Below are 22,287 nucleotides of genomic sequence, written 5' to 3'. Positions count from 1 at the left end.
TGGCCATAGATGAGGGACAGGAGGAGGAGAGTGACCCTCTCCCAGACCTGCTCACTCAGAATCCTGATGATGGGTCAGTAGATGGTGTTGTCTTTTGTGGCAGCCTCTCTGAACATCAGCAGAAAGACTGTAAACAGGTTCTTCAGTCTTTCAGACGTATGTTCTCTCTGACACCCAGTCAGACCAATTGGTGCACCCATGAGGTTGACACTGGTGACAGCCTACCTGTCAAGAGTAAAATCTACAGGCAGCCTGATCATGTTAGAGACTGCATAAAAACTGAAGTGCAGAAAATGTTGGAGTTGGGAGTCATTGAACCCTCAGATAGCCCCTGGGCTAGTCCAGTAGTTCTAGTGCCAAAGCCTCACACCCAAGATGGTAAGAGAGAGATGAGGTTTTGCGTAGACTACAGGGGTCTCAATGCAGTCACTAAGACTGATGCCCACCCAATACCAAGGGCAGATGAACTTATAGATAGATTGGCTTCTGCCAACTACTTAAGTACATTTGACTTAACAGCTGGGTATTGGCAAATCAGGTTAGCTGAGGATGCCAAGCCCAAGACAGCATTTTCAACCCCTGGTGGGCATTATCAATTTGTGGTAATGCCCTTTGGTCTGAAAAATGCACCTGCCACCTTCCAAAGGTTGGTGAATCAAGTCCTTACTGGGCTGGATGACTTCTGTGCAGCATATCTAGATGATATTGCTGTCTTTAGCTCCACCTGGGAGGATCACCTGGTCCACCTGAGGAAAGTGTTAGAGGCTCTGCAAGCAGCAGGCCTCACTATCAAGGCCACCAAGTGCCAGATAGGGCAGACACAGGTTGTATACCTGGGCCACCTTGTAGGTGGAGGCCAGGTTCAGCCACTGGAGAGCAAAATACAGTCAATCAGGGACTGGGCTTCTCCAACCACCCAGACTCAGGTTCGAGCTTTCTTGGGCCTGACTGGATACTACAGAAAGTTTGTCAGGAACTATGGTTCCATTGTGACACCATTAAATGAACTGACAAGTAAGAAAATGCCAAAAAAGGTTCAGTGGACAGCAGGCTGTCAAAAAGCATTCGATGACCTAAAGCAGGCCATGTGCACAGCACCTATCCTTAAGAGTCCAGACTACTCCAAACCATTCATTGTCCAAACAGATGCTTCTGAGTTGGGTGTGGGAGCTGTTCTTTCTCAACTGAATTTTGATGGTCAGGATCAGCCCATTGCTTTTATAAGCAGAAGGCTGACCCCCAGAGAGAAGAATTGGTCAGCTATTGAGAGGGAGGCCTTTGCTGTGGTTTGGGCCCTGAAGAAGCTGAGGCCATACTTGTTTGGCACTCACTTCAAGATTCAGACCGACCATAAGCCCCTCTTGTGGCTAAATCAGATGAAGGGTGAAAACCCCAAACTGCTTAGGTGGTCCATTTCCCTACAGGGGATGGACTTTACAGTGGAACATAGACCTGGTACTGATCATGGCAATGCCGATGGGCTCTCCAGATATTTCCACTTAGAACAAGAAGACTCACCTGGTCAAGGTTAGCTTATTGTCCCAAAGTTTGGGGGGGGGGGTCATGTAGGAGAGTAGGGTCTGCAATCCTATGATCACCCAGATTTTTTGCTTTTGTTTCACTGGTTTACGACTTTCTCTGGCTGTGGGCCTGCCAATCAGACCCACAGCCTGGCTGTTCTCTTTCTAAATTACCTCATGTACCCTAGGTGCATCTACCAATTGGTACTGGGCCACCTTATCAGACCCTGTAACTCAGGGCATAGGTGTACCCAGGGCTGCCAGGGGCTGCAGCATGTATTATGCCACCCCTGGCTGGCCTCCTAAATTTGACACAACTGGCTGCATGACAGCTGGGGCAAAGTCGTGTAATCACCCTTTGCTGTAGGTGTAGTATACCTATACCTAACCCTAAAATGGACACACAGATTCCTATCAGTCACTCCTATGGCAGGCCTTGACAATCCTGAAGGCAGAGTGCTTGGAATCGTGTGAGATGGTGCTCTGGCATGAGCTGAGCCTGTCTGCAGCTTGCGGAACCAAGTCCTAATAGCTGTTCCATGATATCGCATACCATATACTCTTAAGTGCATTATAATCCTCGCGGTTAAATGCTAACTTTGGTATTGCTTTATCAAAACATGTCGAGTAAGGTGTCATACGAATTGGAATACTAACCCCTCGCCAATTCTGGCGACGGGGTTAGCATTCCACCCTTCTAGAGGGACACGACATGTATGTAACTGTGAACCCCGGTTAAAGTTAACTGAAGCCTCAGCTCCACAAAATGGATGCTGCCACCACAGACACGAGTCTGACCTCCTGCTGCTGGGAGTCCTTCCAGCGAGGGAGGCCTGGACAAAGGGTTTCCTGTCCGGGGCGGTGCTAGCACCGTCCCAGACATGGTTTTGTGTATCCTGGGTAGGCAGGGCTTTTCAGGAAGGTGACTGCTGAGTGGCACCCCGGTGCTCACTACGCATAGGCCAGTCAGAACCAGTTCCAGGGGCACACCAGCCCCTGGCCTGGGGAAGTCCGGCAGGGGAGAGGGGTGTAACCACCCCCCTCCTGGTCCCACCCATAGGCAGGACCTAGTCACCGGGTCAGCCCCCTTTTTTAGTATAAAGATAGGAGCGGGCCCCCTGTTCAAATTAGATCATCTTTGGAATCAAGATACCACTTTCTTCGAAAGGACTTCACGATTTCTTCTTCAAGATTCTCCCTTGTGGCTAAGGAGTAGTCACCCTGCATCAAGCGGGCACCATCCTAAAGAACACTGCGGTCTGCTGCAAGTCCTTCATCACGAATCCGACGACCCAGCTCGACGAGACCCGGCTTCCCTGGCACCTCTGACCTCTACTCACCTCTACAGCAAAGCTGAGAACCGTGAGTGCGACGAGACCTCAAGGGACCGACGATCGCCAAGACTGCACGACATCTTTACTGCAAGCCCACCGTGTCCTCCACTGGTGAGTGCTTTGGGGTCCGAGAAGCCCCGACCCTGCGCAGCTCCAGCACCCAAGGCCAGCCTCCCTGCATCTCCACGATCGGCGTGGGGCCCTTCTGCTGTTTGCTGTGCACCGCGTTGTTTGGCTACTAGCCGGCTGGCTTGTGGCCTTCTGAACGACGCCCGACGACATCTCTTCTGCTGGTCTGGTTGCTCCAGGCTGGCCCTTGCTTCCTTTTTCAAGAGAGGCACCCCGGACCCTCCTGGTCCACTCCAGACGCCATTTTAGGTCCACCGCGTGGGCTTGAATTTGCCAAGGCTTTGTTGCCCAATCCTGGGTCCAGCGACGCCGACAGCTTCTATCTTCGTGGGACAGCTCGATCCTCCATCCTGGTCGCCGACAACGCCTCCTGGTCCGTGAGATCTTCGAGCTCCAGCGTCACCCACTCACCTTGTCGAGGTGGCTACCATCCGGTGCCCTCCTGGTGCCCACTGACTACTGGCTAGTAGTCTCGAACTTGGTCCCCTCTGCTTTCAGGTGTCATCTATCTTCGAGATCCAGGCTTGGATCCAACTGAACTTTCTTCACTGGTCACCGGCCAGCATCTTTTCTTCCGGCTCCTGGTCCGTCTACGAGGATTCCCGACGTCTTTTCAGACCTATGCAGCTGCAGCCCCTGGGCTAGGTAACTTCGGCATTTCGGTGCCCCAGCATAGCCTCACTATCCAAGGGTCAGAATCTATCTTCGTTTTCTCCCTACCAGGTCGGGTTCGCCCGAGAACACTAACTTTCTATTTCCTAGCTACCATAGACTTTTGTCCGCATCTCGCGTGAGAGTGCACACACTGCACCCGAGTCCCCTAGGCCTCCTAGTCGTAATCTAACGATTCCCTAGTCAAGTCCTAGCGATTCCAAAAGCTATTAGTACTGTACTTACCTGCTAGGAATTTCACATTCCACTTTTAGAGTATATGGTTTTCCGTGCCCCTCGGGCATTTGTATATACTGTGCTAACTTAAGTATTTTGTAAGAGTTTTTGGTTTGTGCTTAGTACCCTGTCCTCATAAAGAGTACAGAGCTGTTGTGATCTTTAATAAATAACTGTTTATTTTCATAACACTTGTGTGGTGTCCTTTCACTGGGTATTCAAGGGGTATATGTGTGGTAAACAGCTGGCTTAACACGCCCTCTCGAGTCTCTAGCCTTAGACTGCTCGTATCCATGCTACTAGGATAGCTGGTCTATAAGGTTGACTTACAACCAATCATCAATAAGGGTTGCTGGACTGATACATAGTGGGCACTAGAATAGTGACCACTGCATATCAGGCCACCTTCTCACAGCCATGACAATAGGTCTCCACAGGATACCTTACATTTTGTACTCTTAAGCAAATATTTTACTCACCCCAGGAGAATGTATCTTAAACCTCTTTTAAAAGCGTTGAATTTTAGACAAGCCCATGTTGCCTTAATGTATCTGCAGCTGCTGCCTAATGATTACACACTCTTTGCAGTTATGAATTTCTTAAGAGCAGCACTTAGATCTAGAAACTCTAGATGTGTCGATGGTTGAATGGACTTTGCGTTGTTTGCACATTACCTAGATTGTTATTCAGCTGTATTGATGATGTGTTTTGAGGCTTGTATTTTTTTCTCACTGTATCATTTATGGATGTGACTACCTCCGAATAAAGAATATAACTATTATTATTATCCTTCCGAGTCCATTGGGAAACCCTTATTGAGGCACAAACTGAAATTTGCCCCAAAATCCCATTACAAGTTTTGCAGATCGCATATTGGATATTGTCATTTGACACCTTTCATGAAGGTAAATGTGGCACAATTTAGGAAATTTTGCAAACTCTAATGATTCATGTTATGATGCATTATGACCTGCTGAACTCATAATGGGGTGGAAATAATGCAATTGGTAAATACTGCAGCATTGGTATTGCATTATTTCTAACCCAAATACCAAGGCACTTGAGATGCGGCCTTAAAAGTAACAGGCTGGCCACTAAGGAAAGGTAACTCAGTCGTTTTTGTGAAATCAGAGCTTAAAGAAGTAACATTTGTAGAATTACTGTATTTGTATGATGCTGGTGCACAGAAGCAGTTTGGTTACCAGTTAATAAATAACCAAATGTTGGCACAAGTTGTCTGATTCTATGCCTCACCTGTCTCTCCTCTGCACATCTGATTATGTGGGTCACTTGTGTTTAATTTGCATGGATGTGTCAAAGATTCTGTAGTTAAATATCTCATGCATGTAATTTTCTAACTCTGCAGGAGCCTTCTTTTGGGATGCTCACAGTGCCACTAGGATCTGCTCTGACCCAGATTGAGGATGACCTGAGACTCGAAGCCATCAGCCTCTTCAAGTTGGTAGGCTGAAGTTTACATTACATCTGTTTCTATCAAATCTTATGTCTATTTGCAGATGTTGTTTATTGTTTACAGTTCCTTGGAATGACAATTTCCTCATGAGTTCCCGCAGTTCTAGCACTAGTTATTTCCTGGACTCATACCACACCCTATTATTATAATTCCTCAGTTTTGTAGTGCACTCTTGAGTATCTGTGTGGGTTATAAGTGTATTATAACATAACATTATAACATAACATAAACCCATATTTTGCCACTCACTGACATAGCAGCTAGTGATGAGGGGCTCTGTGCTCTTGCATCCTCTGACCTGCCCATTGAATTGGTTCACGAGATTCGGGCTAAGAAGGATGCCCTCAGGTCCTCTTCTTTAAGCCAAACTATCTACCACCTGATGCCTTTTCCCGTTCTCATCATTGTGCTTGGTATCCTCAGCAATTACTGTATCATCATGAAAGTAAGTGATAGAGTCCCCATGCTGCCACTACACTTTAAGGTGACAAGTGTAAACTTTATCCATATCTGCCTGCTATCAGCACTGCTGACAAATAAGCAACTGCCACTACCACCCCTCTTGCATATTTCTTTCCCTTAAGTGAATGTTGACTTTGATTGCTTTTCTCTACCCAATGCCAGATAGTGTCCAAATGTACAGAATGATGCACTCAATACAACTCTGCCACGTTACAAGCATTGGGCAACATTCGGAACATTATTATGATGAAAGAATGGGCAATGTCAACTGAATATGCTTAAAATAAGTTATACATTATTGTAATCCTATTCAGTTGACATTGACCATTCTTTCATCAAGGGCTCTATGGAGTCCAATTAAACTATGAATTCACAAAAGTGAGTCAACAGCAGCATGCTAAAGAAGAGCTTTCAACTTCTTGTGACATAACTGTGGAGGATCAGTCTTCGCCAATGGTTACTTCTTTTTAGCTAAGAGGTCATTTTTTTCTTAGCCCACCACCTATGCTGCTGAATTCTGTGGTTGCTGAATATTAAGGCATCATATAATTAATGACATTTATTCACTCTTTTTTCACTACCACAAACATTTTGTCTCTGTAGGTCACAATGCCCTTTTCATCCCATTGTTCTCCCTTGCACTGGTTTTCTATTATCCTCCTTCTTCCTATGTTATTGCTGTAATTAGGTCTCTTTAACACAGCTTAAGTTGACTTGGAGACTAGTTAGTGATACTTTAAAAAGTTCATATAAGAAGCAATACAGAGAGAGGGGATTTGGGAAAGCCCCCTTAGCAATGGCTCCTATGTTTTTCAAGGTTTGCCATTAGTTGGATGGGCTGTCCATTATGCCTATGACATTCATTGAAAGGTTACATTGTCCCATTGTTAGGTGATGATACATCTAGAAGTAGTCTTACACACTTCTGATGCCTGTTCTTTCCGTGCTCTCTCTGTCCCACCACTCTTCAATATTATACAAGTCTGTCATTCATATGGAAACTTCAGAGGGATATTGTCATATCTTTAGCCCATAAGCTAGAGATGTCTTGAGCAAAGAAATTGGCCAGCGCCTGGCAGTCTTATTTATGTATTCATTTATTTAATTCTTTTGTAAAACTTTGGCTTTTGACAGAAGCCATTTCATAGCACTGTTCTAATTAATGAAGCAGATGATGACCTATCAAAGCCCCTTTCCCAAGGACACTGAGTAATTTTCCGCAGTGAGTTTAAAATTTCCTGGTGTTTATTCAGGATAAATCTTCTGTGCTCAACAGCATCACTGTCCCTTTTGGAGCCATGATTTGAGATAGAGTAAAGTATCTTCTTTAAAAGGAACGTTTTGCATTTTCAATGGGCATGCAGTGATTTCTAAGGTCTGCGCCCAATCTCCCTCCATACTTTTTGAAGGGTAATTTTCCTGTATGATCATGGTTGCATTTCCAGATGTCACATTGCCAATCAACATATGATCCCTTTTAGGACTGCAGTGAATTATCTGCCATACAGATATCTGTAGGTAAACAGAGACCACAACAGTGGTTCTGCCTCACCATGAACAATGAGAGATGCAAATGTTTCTCCCATAAAAACGGGCCGCAGATATAGTTCTAGCATCATTCTACATATGGGTGTGTCCCTATGTCTCTCCCATTGAAGAACCTTTTGTGACATTTGAAGAGTTACCCCAGTATTGGAACTTTCATAGATTCCCATGCTTTGTATCATTCCCCGTCGTCGGAATGGGAGTCTCGGTAACAAAAATACCATAGCTGTAGGTACAAAAGACAATGGAAAAAGGCCTAGGCCTCATTCCCTTTTGTAGCATATCACCCTCTTTGTGCAAAAGAGACCAAACTTTGGCCTCAGCCAATCAGAAGTGCCTCACCACTTAGAACCTTTCTGAAGGAACCTCAGAGCCTCAGATTTTCTACTGCACGTTGTGCTGGGGAGTCTCCTTTGAGCTCTGCTCAACTTCTACTCTTCAAAAGGATTACTTCAGGATTTTCAAAAGGATTTTCTTCAGACACTTTCAGATTCTCATCAGGAGTGTTTCTACTTTCCAGGATGTAGGAAATTGAGAAGAAAAAAGCCCTTTTCAAGCCTTGTTCCTCCTGTGGCAAGAAAAGGCTTTTTGTGGAGGATAAGCATAAGGACTGCATTTATTGCCTCTATCCTGACCACCAGGCTGCTGACTGTTCAATCTGTCGCACTTTTTCTGCCAAGACCCTCCGGGACCGTGAGGGTAGGCTCCTGACATGGCTGCAAAAGCTTAAATCAAGGAAGGATACTGTCTCCAGTGACAGTGAGGATGCTGGTTCCATGTCTTCTACAAGAAGGTCAGTGAAAAGGGGTAGGGGTTCCCCTTCTGCTTCTGTGGGAAGATTTTCTAAGGCCTCAAAAAAGACCCCCAGTGAGTCTGAGAGCCCAGGTCCCAGCAAATCTCCTCACGTAAGTGTAAAGGAGAGGGATGGACCTTTGACGCCTTCTACAGGTGAGAAGACTGCCACAGCCTTCAAAACACCTTCATGCCAGTCTTCTGAGAGGACTTCTAAGTCCTCGACGACGAAGACGTCGACAGCGGGAGGCCCGTCGACGAGAACATCGAAGACTCCGTCGACTGGAGGTTCGTCGACGTCAAGACCGTCGACGGCGGAGTCCTCGCCGTCGACGGAGAAGCTGAAGACGCCGACGAAGGTACCAGTTTCAAAGGTGTCGACGAAGGAGCCGTCGACGACGAAAGCCCCGTCGACGTCGAAAGCCCCATCGACGACGAAGGCCCCGTCGACGTCGAAGATCCCGTCGACGTCTAAGGCCCCGTCGACGTCGAAGGCCCCGTCGACGACGAAAGCCCCGTCGACGACGAAAGCCCCATCGACGACGATGACGACGGTGTCGACGACGAGAGTCCCGTCGACGACGATGACGACGGTGTCGACGACGAGAGTCCCGTCGACGACGATGACGACGGTGTCGACGACTGCGGTCTCGTCGACGAGAGCGTCGACGACTACTACAGTGACTATGACAACGGCTGGCGTGTCGACAGTTTCATCGTCGACGACGTCCGCGGCACCTATCTCGACGGCGTACATACAACCGTCGACTACGGAACCGACGATATTGTCCACAGAAAAGCGAATTACCATTTCTGTGACGCGAATCACGCCAGAGATGACTTCTCCAAGGACGGTGTCCCCTCTGTTACCTACCATGCTTCTTCAGGAGGAAGAATCAGAGGAGGATGAACAGGATGCATATAGCTATGCCAATAGTCCTTCACAACTATTTGTCAAGTGCCAGGACACTGACTCAGAGGGCGAATACGACCACGAAGAACATGGTCATGGTCAGCAGCAGCAGCAACAATCTGCACAGGAGATGGTTTCAGTGCCAACGTCTTTCCTGCAAGATCTACATAAAATGCTACAGGACTATAAGTCTAAGGCCAGTAGACCTCTGCCACTTACATCAACGCCTGCTACGCCTTCTAGGATTCAGGCTTCATCGGTGCCACCTACTTTCTCTGCTCCAACTTCTCCACAGCCTCAAGCGTCCGTCCAACAGGATTCCTCTGGATTACCAGGGACTCATGATGTTGATGTATCCTCGGATGAGGACCAGCAGTCGGATCATGTCTCTAATCCCGACACGGAATATGATGAATACGTTATTGACAATCCCGCATCGCCAAATCCGGACCCGGCGGACTCCCCGCCAGGGGATATTGGGGGCTTCCATCAGCTGATGGAGAAAGCGGCGGCAAGATTTAAATTGGCAATGCCTAAAATTACCACAGATTGTTTCTTATATGATTTTAAGGAACCCTTCCGGAAGACTGCCAGGTCTATTCCTATCGTGGATCACCTATGGAAAGAGGGTTTAAAGGCAATGACACACCCGGCGACGGTGGTCCCGGTGCTACCGCGTCTCGAAAAGAAGTACAAAGCGACCGATGATGCCCCTGCGGCCTTGACAGGTCATCCAAGACCAGACTCTGTGATCTCGCAGGCAGCGCAGAGGAAATCGCGCAACCCTTCGGCACCACTGACAACTCCTCCGGACAAGGAAGGGCGGAGGTTGGATAACATGGGAAAAAGATTCTCATCGATGGCAAGTTTGCTAGTGCGAGCGGCTAATGCCTTAGCGATCCTAGGAAGGTACGACCGTCAACTCTGGTGCGATGTCGCCCCGTACCTTGACCAGCTACCTCCTGAATCTATGTCTGAGGCAAAGAAGGTTTTACAAGAGGGAGAGGCGACGTCGATGGAAATAATCAATTGTGCAATGGATATTGCAACTACTGCATTCCGTTCACTGGCTGGAGCAGCAGTACTCCGTCGCCAAGGGTGGCTTAAAGCTACTTGGTTCCGACCCGAGGTCCAGAATAAAGTATTGGATCTCCCCTTTGATGGAGAAGCATTGTTCGGCAAACTCATTGACGACACCCTGAAAGATATAAAAAAGGACACAGAGACCGCTAGGTCTTTAGGAACACTTCAGTACAGGAAGTCTCCTTTCAAGGGATCCAGAGGCAGGGGTGGTACTTACAGAGGATCCTTCCAACAACGTTATTCCAACACAGGATCCGGTTCCCAGCAACACCGTCAGCCTTACCAGCAGCTGCAAGGCCAGTCTTCCAACTACTCCAGGCCTTACGGTGAAAGAAAACAAGGGGCACGAGGACGAGATTCGTCCAAGCGCCAATAGCGGCCTCCTGGCTCTTCCTACTGGACCCTCCTCCAGGAAGTCATCAGTTGGAGGCAGGGTCAACAAATTCCTTCACAACTGGTCCCTGATAACATCGGACCGTTGGGTGCTCAACATCATTCGGAAAGGGCATACCTTAGAGTTCGCACAAGTTCCGCCACCCAAGCCCCCGGCAGCCACTCCTTCAAAACACCAGCGTCTCCTTCGGCTAGAAGTTCAACAGATGCTCCGAAAAGGGGCGATAGAGCCAGTTCCATCGAACCAAAGGGGCCAAGGATTTTATTCAAGGTTCTTCCTGGTGAAGAAGACGCTCGACAAGTGGCGCCCCATTTTAGACCTCAGGGGGCTAAACACCTATCTCATTTCTCTGTCCTTCCGGATGGTGTCCCTCCAGGACATCTTGAAGCTGATCAGCCCGGGGGATTACATGGCCACACTCGATCTCGAGGATGCCTATTTCCACGTTCCGATTCACCCAGGGCACAGAAGGTTTCTGCGATTCACAGTAGCCAAGAGCCATTACCAATTGAGCGTTTTACCCTTTGGACTCCGCTCAGCCCCAAGAATATTCACAAAGGTGCTGGCGCCAGTAGCAGCTTTCCTGCGAAGACACAAGTTTCAGGTCTTCCCCTATCTGGACGACTGGTTACTGAAAGCTCCGTCCAGACAAACAGCGCTACAAGCGGTTCATGCATGTACCAATTTATTTCAGAACCTGGGTCTCACTCTAAACGACGAGAAATCTTGCCAGATCCCGTCCAGGAGAGTTTGGTTTCTGGGAGCCATCTTGGGCTCAAAGCTTTCACGAGCTTTTCCTACTCCGGAAAGGAGGCAGAAACTACAAACCATGGCCCAAGACTTGCAAACAAGAAAGTCTCTTTCAGTACGCCGCTACAAGTCTCTGCTGGGAGTAATATCATCGTGTATTCCACTAATCCCCCATTGCAGACTGAGGATGCGTCCCTTGCAGGAACAACTGGACAATCAATGGAAGCAAGTCCACGGTTCGTTCGACGACAGAGTGGCTATCACTCCGGAGATGAAGAACGCGGCCTTATGGTGGACAGATCAAAACAACTTGTCCCAAGGCCTATCCTTCGCAAGCGACCCGTCTCCACAGGTGATAACGACGGACGCGTCATTGGAGGGTTGGGGAGCAGTGCTGCAGGACCTACATGTCAGTGGTCATTGGTCACCCCAGGAAAAACGCCTCCACATCAACCTGTTGGAACTCAGGGCGATACGACTGGCTCTGCAAGCGTTTCTTCCTCGCCTGGAACGTTCACAAGTGCTTATCAGGACGGACAACACCACGGCCATGCACTATGTGAACAAGGAAGGAGGGACCAGATCGCGCCCATTGTCACGAGAAGCCCAGCAGGTCTGGAAATGGGCGATCCAACACAAGATGTCTCTGATGGCAGAACACTTGCCTGGCGTCCTAAACGAAAACGCCGACAGACTGAGCAGGTCATCCTCGGTCAGCCACGAATGGGAGTTGAATCAGGAAATCTTGGAACTAGTCTTCAGCCGGTGGGGAAGGCCGGACATAGACCTTTTTGCCACTCCGACCACAAGAAATGCCGGTCTTACGCAAGCAGGCTTCCCCATCAGGATTCTCTGGGAAATGCCCTTTCGATAGCCTGGTCGAAGACATTTGTCTACGCTTTTCCTCCCATTCCTCTGATACCACGACTAATCAAGAAACTCAAGGTGGAACCGTGCAGGATGATCCTGATAGCCCCGGCTTGGCCGAGGCAGTTCTGGTTCACGGAGCTCCATCTGTTGTCGATAGCTCCTCCCTTGCCTCTACAAATTCTGCCGGATCTTCTCACGACGTCTGGAGGACAGATTTTGCATCCAGACCCTCAGTCGTTACACCTGACTGCATGGCTCCTGAACAGCGAGAATTTATGAACCTACCATTGTCAAAGGAGGTTAGGGAAGTTCTGTCCCAAGCAAGGGCTCCTTCAACTAACAAAACTTACCGCCTTAAGTGGAAAAGATTCTGTTGTTGGTGTCGAAAGCAACACATTGATCCATTCAATTCCAAACCTCATCAGATCCTCCCTTACCTGCTGTCTTTGGCCAGATCTGGTCTAGCCCATTCATCAATTAAGGTCCATTTGGCTGCTTTGTCAAGATTCAGAAGGACAGACTCTGGGCCGTCATTATGGTCTTCTAGAATAATCAAACAATTTCTTAAGGGCCTGTTCAGAGTCTATCCACCAGTGAGACCGCCTCCTCCAACATGGCATTTGAATCTGGTCCTTTCTCAACTCATGAAGGGCCCATTTGAACCAGTCCATCGTTCTGACATCAAATATCTTTCGTGGAAATTGGCTCTTCTCCTTGCTCTCACGTCGGCTCGGCGTGTAGGGGAATTACAGGCTTTGACCATTCAAGAACCTTTCCTTCAATTCAAGAGGAACACTGTCCTCATGAGGACTAACCCTAGGTTCATGCCAAAGGTTCCCTCGGATTTCCATTTGAATGAACCGGTCATTCTGAAAACATTCTTCCCTCAGCCTTCCACGCCAGCGGAGAAGGCGATGCATTCATTGGATGTGCAGCGATGCTTGAAATTTTATTTAAAACGTACTAAAGATTTCGAAAATCTTCTCAACTGTTTGTGGCCTTCGGAGGACCGAGTAAAGGCCTTCCACTATCCAAACAGGGTGTTTCAAGGTGGATCACAAGCGCTATATTACATTGTCACAAGGCTGCTGGTAAACCCCTGACTGGGAAGATACGAGCGCATTCCACAAGATCTGTGGCTTCTTCCACAGCACTCTTCGCGGGGGTGCAAATTAAGGATATCTGCAGAGCTGCAACCTGGAGCAGCGTCAACACCTTTACCAAGCACTACTGCTTGGAATCTCTGCAACAGGATGATGCAGCAGTAGGACAGGCTGTCCTGAGGAACCTCTTCCACTAATGGTGAGCTTTCCTTTCTTCCCACCTTGCATTTTTTCACATTTTGTATCTAATGTCATGTTGTCTACTGCTATTATTTACAATACAAAATATTATTGTCTTGCCAACTGCTTACTACTCTGATACAAAGCATGGGAACCTATGAAAGTTCTAATACTGGGGTAAGAAAACAAGTTACTTACCTGTAACTTTAGTTCCCCAGTATTGGTAACTTTCATAGATTCCCATGCGCCCACCCACCTCCCCGGGGAAAGCTCAGCCAATAACAGATATGGTGTCTAAGTACACAACAGCTACAGAAATCTGAGGCTCTGAGGTTCCTTCAGGAAGGTTCTAAGTGGTGAGGCACTTCTGATTGGCTGAGCTTAAAGTTTGGTCTCTTTTGCACAAAGAGGGTGATATGCTACAAAAGGGAATGAGGCCTAGGCCTTTTTCCATTGTCTTTTGTACCTACAGCTATGGTATTTTTGTTACAGAGACTCCCATTCCGACGACGGGGAATGATACAAAGCATGGGAATCTATGAAAGTTACCAATACTGGGGAACTAAAGTTACAGGTAAGTAACTTGTTTTCTAACTAAATCTTCCAAATGTCACTCAGTGCCAAGCTTTGTTGGGAGCCTATCCATTTGTTCCTAACAAAGTTGTGTGGGTGCTCTCCAAGCATCCCTTAACCCCTTCCACGCTCATGACGAGCTGGGCTCGTCATGGTGTAGCCTCCTCGCACGCTGATGACGAGCCCAGCCCGTCATGTAACATGGGTTTTTAAAAATCTCAGCATACGGCCGTAATTACAATAGCGCCCATGAGGTTAAAGCAATAAAATTAATGGACTTCTAGATGTCTTGCTTAATTCCCTTTGTAGCACTTCCAGCCATGTAATTGGTTCCCATCCCAGAAGCCAGCCAAGCCCTTGCCACGACAGAGTATAGGTCTTCCCAGATCAAGAGAAAGCCCATTGAATACATAGTTCTGTATTAATTGTTTCCCTGATGTCACTGACCAGAAGCATCCCATCCGCATCTTCAATAGCTCAGCACTGTAGCCTGCATGTCTTATGAATTGTCTTTGCACAGATAACCATCTGAAAAGTAGGCAGAAACTGAAGGTGAGGAAGAACACAACCCTTACATAGATGACCTCACTCTTACCCACGTAATTTTAATGGAGGAGGTGTCTGCTCATACTTAAAGAGAAGACTGTCTGGATGCCAACAATGCTTGTGGATTGGACAAATTGAAGAGCTTATTTGATCAAATCAAACATCAGCCCCTTGAAGGAGTGGGGTGATTATATGATTTCCAACATTCAGCCTGACATCACTACTTTGGATGATGGGCTTCAGGTGCACAAGGACAGGCTGGTGATGGCGTAGAGCCAGACATGGAATGAGATATCCCTAGCATTTGAGGGTCACCAATCAATGCTACAAACAAATGCACATCTCCGGTAGACAATACGGTTTCATAATCACTGTTGGTGGAACTTGCATTGTGCCAGGCAACAGAGCAGCCAGCCAGATAAGGTTACCTCAGCCCCCTTAGTAGAGCTTGTTTCATAGAACATTTATCTGTGAGGACTGAACAGGTTAGGGCATGCGTCCCAATGGGCTGTAAGTGCTGCAAAAACGTTATTTAACATCTATATGGAACCCCTGGCTCACATTGTAGAGGGCTTTGGGATGGGCATAGTTAGCTATGCTGACGACACCCAGCTGGTGTTTAAGCTAACTCCTGACCGAAGAGAAGATGTAGGAGAGTAGGGTCTGCAATCCTATGATCACCCGGACTTTTTGCTTTTGTTGCACTGGTTTACGACTTTCTCGGGCTGTGGGCCTGCTAATCAGACCCACAGCCTAGCTGTTCTCTCACTAAATTGATGCGTGTACCTTAGGTGCATTACCCAATTGGAACTGGGCCACCTTGTCAGACCCTGTAACTCAGGGCATCGGTGTACCCAGGGCCTACCAGGGGCTGAAGCATGTATTATGCCACCCCCGGATGGCCAGCTAAATCTGACACAACTGGCTGCACGACAGATGGGGCAACGCTGCGTACTCACTCGTTGCTTTAGGTATAGTATCCATATATCTAACCTCACAATGGACACCCGGGTTCCTATCAGTCACTCCTATGGCAGGCCTTGACAATCCTGAAGGCAGAGTGCATGGAACCGTGTGAATTGGGCTCTGGCACGAGCCGAGCCCGGTTGCAGCTTGCGGAACCAAGACCCAATGGCTGTTCCATGGTAACGCGTATCATATCGGTAACTTCGGTATAGCGTTATCAAGACATGTCGAGTAAGGTGTCATACGAATCGGGATGCTGCCCCCTCACCAATTCTGGCGACGAGGTTAGCATTCCGCCCTTCTAGAGGGACACGACATGTATGTAACTGTGAACCCCGGTTAAAGTTAACTGAAGCCTCAGCTCCACAAAATGGACGCTGCCACCACAGACACAAGTCTGACCTCCTGCTGCTGGGAGTCCTTCCAGCGAGGAGAGCTTGGACAAAGGGTTTCCTGTCAGGGGCGGTGTTCGCACCATCCCAGACAGGGTTTTGTGTATTCTGGGTAGGTAGGGCTTTGCGAGAAGGTGACTGCGGAGTGGCACCCCGGTGCTCACTACGCATCTGCCGGTTAGAACCAGTTCCAGGGGCGCGCAGCCCCTGACCTGGGGAAAGTCCGGCAGGGGAGAGGGGTGTAACTACCCCCCTTCCTGGTCCCACCCCTAGGGCAGGACCTAGTCATGTACCCACCCCTTTCTTTAGGATAAAGGCCGGAGCGGGACCCTTCCAAATTAGATCATCTTTGAATCAAGAACTACTTTCTACGAAAGGACATTCGAGACTCTTCTCAAGATTTCTCCCTTGTGGCTAAGGAGTAGTCACCCTGCATCCGCAGGCACCATCTAAGAACTCTGCGGTTTGCTGCAAGTCCTTCCTCAGGAATCCGACGGCCCAGCTCGACGAGAACCGGATCACCGAAGGAATCCTCTGGTGAGTGCTCTGGGGTCCGAGAAGCCCCGACCCTGAGCAGCTCCAGCACCGAAGTGCAGTCTCCCAGCATCTCCACGATCTGCGTGGGGCCCTTCTGCTCGCTGCTCAGCACGTTGTCCGATCACTAGCCGCTGGCTTGTGACCCTTTGACGACGAACGACAACCAACGTTGCTGGTCTGGTTGCTCCAGACTAGCCTTCTGCTCCTTTTTACGAGAGGAGCACCCCGGACCCTCCTGGTCCACTCCAGACGCCATTTTAGGCCCACCACGTGGCCCTGAAATCTGCCAAGGCTTGTTGCCCCAATCCTGGGCCCAGCGACGCCGACAGCATCAACCTTCGTGGGACAGCTCGCACCTCCCTCCTGGTCGCCAACAAAGCCTCCTGGTCCGTGAGACTGCAGAGCCTAGCGTCGCCCACTCACCTAGTCGAGGCGACGGCCATCCGGTGCCCTCCTGGTACCCTCTGGCTACTGGTTAGTAGTACGAACTTGGTCCCCTCTGCTTTCAGGTATCATCGATCTCTGATCCAGGCTTGGATCTCTACGAACTATTCTTCACTGGTCGCCAGCCAGCAACTCCTTCCTTCCGGCTCCTGGCTCATCAGCGAAGACCCCCGACGCCTGTAAGACTTGTGCAGCCGCAGCCCTCGTGGCTAGGTAACTTCGGCATTTCGGTGCCTGCATAGTCTCCTTACTTTAGGGTCCCGAGTCCCTCGCTTCCGACTTGCCTTATCGGGTCCGCCCGAGACCACTAAACTTTCCGTGCCCTCGGGCACTTGTATTGATTGTGCACTTGAAGTATTTTCCTAAGAGTTTTGTTCTGTGCTTAGTACCCTGTCCTCATAAAGAGTACAGGGCTGTTGTGATTCTAATAAATATACTGTTTATTTTCATAACACTTGTGTGGTGTCCTTTCACTTGGTGTTCAAGGGGTATGTGATGGTATAACAGCTGGCTTAACACGCCCTCTAGAGTTTAGCCCGAAGACTGCTCGTATCCACGCTACTAGGATAGCTGGTCTAAGGTTGACTTACAACCAATCACCATAAGGGTCGTTTGGACCGATGCATAGTGGTCGCTAGAATAGCGAACGCTGCATATCGGGCCAACTTCTCACAGAAGATGCCACCAATTTCTCAGATTGCATGTCTGCAGTAGCGGTCTGGATGAATAACAACTGCCTTCGTCTAAATGGCGAAAAGACCGAACTACTGGTGATCGGGAGAGCAACTTCTGCTTGGTCTCGCTCATGGTGGCCTATCGAATTGGGTAACCTGCCCATTCCCGTGGAGTCGGTAAGAAACCTAGGCGTTATGCTGGACTCAGACCTCTCTGGCAAGACCCATGTCAGCAGGGTAACGGGAAGGTGTTTTGGCATACTAAAGGTTCTTCGAAAGGTGTTGGATCTCCTTCCTACCGGAGCCAGAAAAACCATTGTCCACGTGCTCGTGACTCCCCATTTGGACTACGGGAATGCCCTCCTGATTGGGCTCAGTCAGAGGGGTTTACATCAATTGCAATGTGTGCAGAATGCCGCCGCATGCCTTGTGCTCGGACTCTCACGCATAACTTCCGCAAAAACTGCCTTGTTCAAACTTCACTGGCTTCCGGTTAGGGAGAGGATCAAATTTAAGACCCTTTGCTATGCTCATCGCATCGCTCAGGACAAAGGTCCTGAATACTTAAAAAACCTCCTCACTATACACCGCTCCACCCGGAACCTAAGATCATCTGGTATGATGCTGTTTAAACTGCCTCGAATCTTCAGGGCCAAAATGGGAGGAAGCTCCTTTAGGTACTTAGCCTCCAAACACTGGAACGCGCTCCCGCTCCACTTGCGGATGGAGCCATCTGAACGGAGATTTCGAGGAAAATTGAAAACTTTTCTGTTCCCCAACATGTAAACTTCTCCAGAGCTCCTTTTCTACAGCTGCCTTTGGATCTCTGTATTGTATCAGTAGTTAGCGCGGGGACACACAGTTCTGTGTAGCCAGGCGCTTTACAAATGATTTATTATTTTTTTATTATTATTAAATAGAAATTGGTCCTTCATTCCAATGAAGACTTCCATCGCTACATGATTCATTGGGCATCACTAATTGCAATGGTACACTCTGCTGTCTGTGGGCAAACCACAAGTGGGACACTTTATGAGAACTATGAATCAGGTGCTCATAATTGCACAGGAGCTGCATAGAGTCAAGGAAATTATGGTCTTCTTGGTTTTGTGATGGCGCTGATGACTTCTGAAACGTATACTGATTGTACAATGATTTCTATCATGTTCAGCTTACCAGTCAAGGCAAGAGTCCCTACTTATAAGTCATGAACACCCAAGTAAATGAATATACTATGGTTGCAGGATAAAAGAAGAAGAAATCTGCGAACCCGAAGAGAGGTGCAACACTCTTCTCACACTAGTGATTAACATTCTATTGAAGTACCAGAACCTGATCGGAAAACACAGTCTCAACTATGCATTTTGCCCACAAGAAATTGTAGCATGAAATGGAACTATGACCACCGGAACCAGAGGGGAACACATAATTACAAGTAACTGCTTGCAATTAAAGAGATAACCTTGCTAAGTGGGCACCTCACAAGTATCTATCCAAGCTGAAACAAGAATTGAGGAAGGATCTCAACTGGTGACATCCTTAGTCAAGGAAGAACAATGACTTCCTTTGAAGAGCTGTTGCCATCACCAAGGCACCAGACCTTTCCCATCATCATGATGTTGTCTGCTAATATCTCAAGAGGTACATTAGCAGCTCAGCCTGTGATCGTTGAATTGGTTTAGGATCAAAATATGGGCTACACCAGAAGATTGATCCACCCATCAAGCATAATGATTAGGTATAGTTATACTAGTCCTATGCACGTCTCACTCATTCTGCCAGTTCTCCCACTTGCCCACACTTTTGCTGGGAGGTACTGCACTGTGCTGAGTCCGCAACGTATAGGACACTGGAATGCACAAAATTGAACAGTTCAGGCCATCTACACTGTGAGCTAAATGTGTAGATACCGTAACACCTGAAGGATGTTAAGCCATTAGAAGCTAGTCAGAGGAAAATTTAGTAATTGTACGGAAATTGCTTTCGAGAGAATAATCCACTTAATTTCCCATTGTTCAGCCATGGCTTCTTATTATGTTCCAGAACTTTCCTCTGTGGTACCTTGAGCATTCTCTAGAAAGATCTTACAAAGCATATTCTATAAGTTAATGAATCCTCACATAGCTTTGTGGCATACCAGTTTCAGGTTTGATGGTTTCAAATTGTGGTTCTACAGATTCTCATGTAACCGCTTGTGATATTTTAAAAGGATCATATGCAGCATTCTCAATTTAATCTAAAAATACTTCAACGAGAGTGTTAGAAATGGGATTTCTGGTTGGCTAGGGCATGCGACTAAGCCAGGCAGAAACTGCCACTATAGTCAGGACAAGGCAATACACACCAAAGATAACCCCTGCTCACCCCCTTGGTAGCTTGGCAGAGCAGTGAGGCTTATCCTAGAAGCAATGTGTAAAGCGTTTGCGCAACACACTCACACAGCAGTGACACACTAGGCACACCACAAAAAAAACTCAACACAAGGTTATATCAAAAATAGTCTTTGTATTACTCATAAAACACATTAGAGTATAATCACATATATACACTGTGCCACCTGGCACTAAGTGCTACTTTACAGGGGATTATATACATTACAGGGCCAATCGGGCCACTATCATCCCCATCATAACACATACGTAGCGAAAATCACAACCACTAACTACCGGTAACCTCACAGGTAGCATAAACACATTATACCTAAATCATGAGCATGAACATCAGAATTACCAGTGTAACCTGGTAAGGAGAATTATGGATACATCATCAGAGGCTGTGCACATATCTTAGTCACCCTTATCACAGGATTGCCTAGCATAGCATATTAGACACACATCACCACAAAAGCATAACACATCGTGCCTACATTTACTCAGTAGTGCCCCCTGGTACTCTTAGTATGGTGCACACATTATAGTCAAACCTTGGCATGCACGTTATCCATTGTGTATCCTAATCACTCCTGCCCATGTCCAGTAGCCCTGACTCACCAAGCACCTCCCTGAATGTGCAGTATTCTGATGGGGCGAGGGTGCAACTTACCCTGGTCACTCTGAGGTCAACAGAATTGCCCCCTTTGTTGCAGCTGCAGCAATCTGGTGGTGCAGCTGTGGAAAGGGTCACCGGCACCAACAGTGCATCAGGAGCCCCTACACCGGGCTCCTCCTGGTGCAACTGACACCCAAAACAGGCATTAGTGTGCTTTCCAAGCCCCACTCACCGGGGCTTCTCTTTGTTGCAGACAATCAGCCGGGAACAGGGAGATCACAGCGACCGGGAGCCGGCGAGGCTCCGTCTTCGGTTGTAGGCTTACAGGCTCTCCTCCTTGGCACGGGAGCCCCGCCCCGACCAGGCGTAGCATTCGCCTGACTTCAGGCGGCCTTCCTGGAGCAGCAGAACCCGCCCCCAATGGCATCAGTGATCTTCAGCAAATGGAACCTGCGGTGCTCTCCACTTCTTCGTGGGAGCACCACCTACGATCAGGCATCCTCTGCCTGACTTCCGGATCGGCCGCAGTGCTCGCAGTCAGTTGCGGAGCGAAGTCTCCGTCAAGTTTTGGGCAGTTTTCTCACCACGGCAGGCAGTGACACATTGCTCTTCTCGTGCCCCTCTGTCTGATCCTCACAGCACAGGCCACTCCAGCAGAACCTCCTGCTGTATCTCAATCAGCACACATCGCCCAGCGCTGAGTGGGCAACCAGCACCACCACCTCCTCGGGATCGTGACAAAAGTGCTCTCTTAGCGCTTAGCTAGTAGAGAAGTGTGGCTCAATGGTTAGAGCGGCAGGGTATTCACCTGTTACAACGCATTTTTTACAACGCACTACCACTACAACGCAGGCATTACAACGCATACCATTACAACGCATGGCGCTGGGGGGCGCTCTAGGATAAGAGGTAAGTTTAATTTACTATCCAACACCTTCCCTAGGGTCCACGGGGACTGGAGTTAGAATAGTAAATTATACTTACCACTATCCAGCACCCCAAAGCGCTATGCGTTGTAGTGGTATGCGTTGTGAATACCGCGTTGTAATGGTATGCGGAGTAAAAGTATGCGTTGTAACGTCATACATCCGAGCGGCAGACCCTGATGCAGTAGTCTGTCCGGGACCAGGGTTCAATTTCCGCCTTGGCGGGTCTCGGGCTCAATTTCCTCTGACCTGTTAATTCTCGCCTCTGTGCCTATTCTGATCATGAGCCCCACTCTGCACCTCTGGGCAATAGCTTGCTTAATCTCTACAACGGCCCCAACAACGCTGAGGATGCCTGACTTCACCTTGGGGGTGCCCAGGAGGGGGCTCCTCACAAGGAAAGGCCTGGAAGGGTTCCTCAGCGGTATTCGTACAGGCGTTGAGATGCCTCCGGGTAGTCGTGCACTATATAAGTGCGTAATTATCATTATTAATTTATTAATAAGTGGGCTGAGCAATGTACTGGAGAGAATCCCCAGCCCTGCTATTACTGGGGCAGAGCTGGGCCCAGGCAGACCAGCTCACAGGGCCCTCCAGCAGAGGGGAAGTCCTTTGTGGCAGTTCCTCCTGGCACCCAGCAGTACTCTCCTCACAGCTCCATGAAGGTACCCCAAAACATGGGGTCACAGCCCCAATACTTGTACCACTTGTGTCCTTTTTTATGTCCTGGCACAGGGCTTGGGTAACATTTCAAACCAGATCTGGGGGGCACTCAAACATTTCTGTACACTGCGTCAACACCGT

General features: G+C 48.3%; 1 protein-coding gene across 1 annotated transcript in view; it reads left to right on the top strand.

Annotated features, from left to right (window-relative positions):
• Positions 1–22,287, top strand: part of MYO15A (myosin XVA) — a 1,716,372-nt gene that overhangs the window by 735,256 nt on the left and 958,829 nt on the right. Inside the window, exon 30 of the mRNA XM_086939741.1 lies at positions 5,238–5,333. Coding sequence (XP_086795867.1) covers positions 5,238–5,333 — 96 coding nt within the window. The remainder of the gene's footprint in view (positions 1–5,237; positions 5,334–22,287) is intronic.

The sequence above is a fragment of the Lissotriton vulgaris genome, chromosome 10 (assembly GCF_964263255.1).
Source record: "Lissotriton vulgaris chromosome 10, aLisVul1.2, whole genome shotgun sequence".
Classification (NCBI taxonomy): Eukaryota; Metazoa; Chordata; class Amphibia; order Caudata; family Salamandridae; genus Lissotriton; species Lissotriton vulgaris.
Note: the sequence above shows the minus strand (reverse complement) of the source record. Positions and strands in the feature narration are given on the sequence as shown.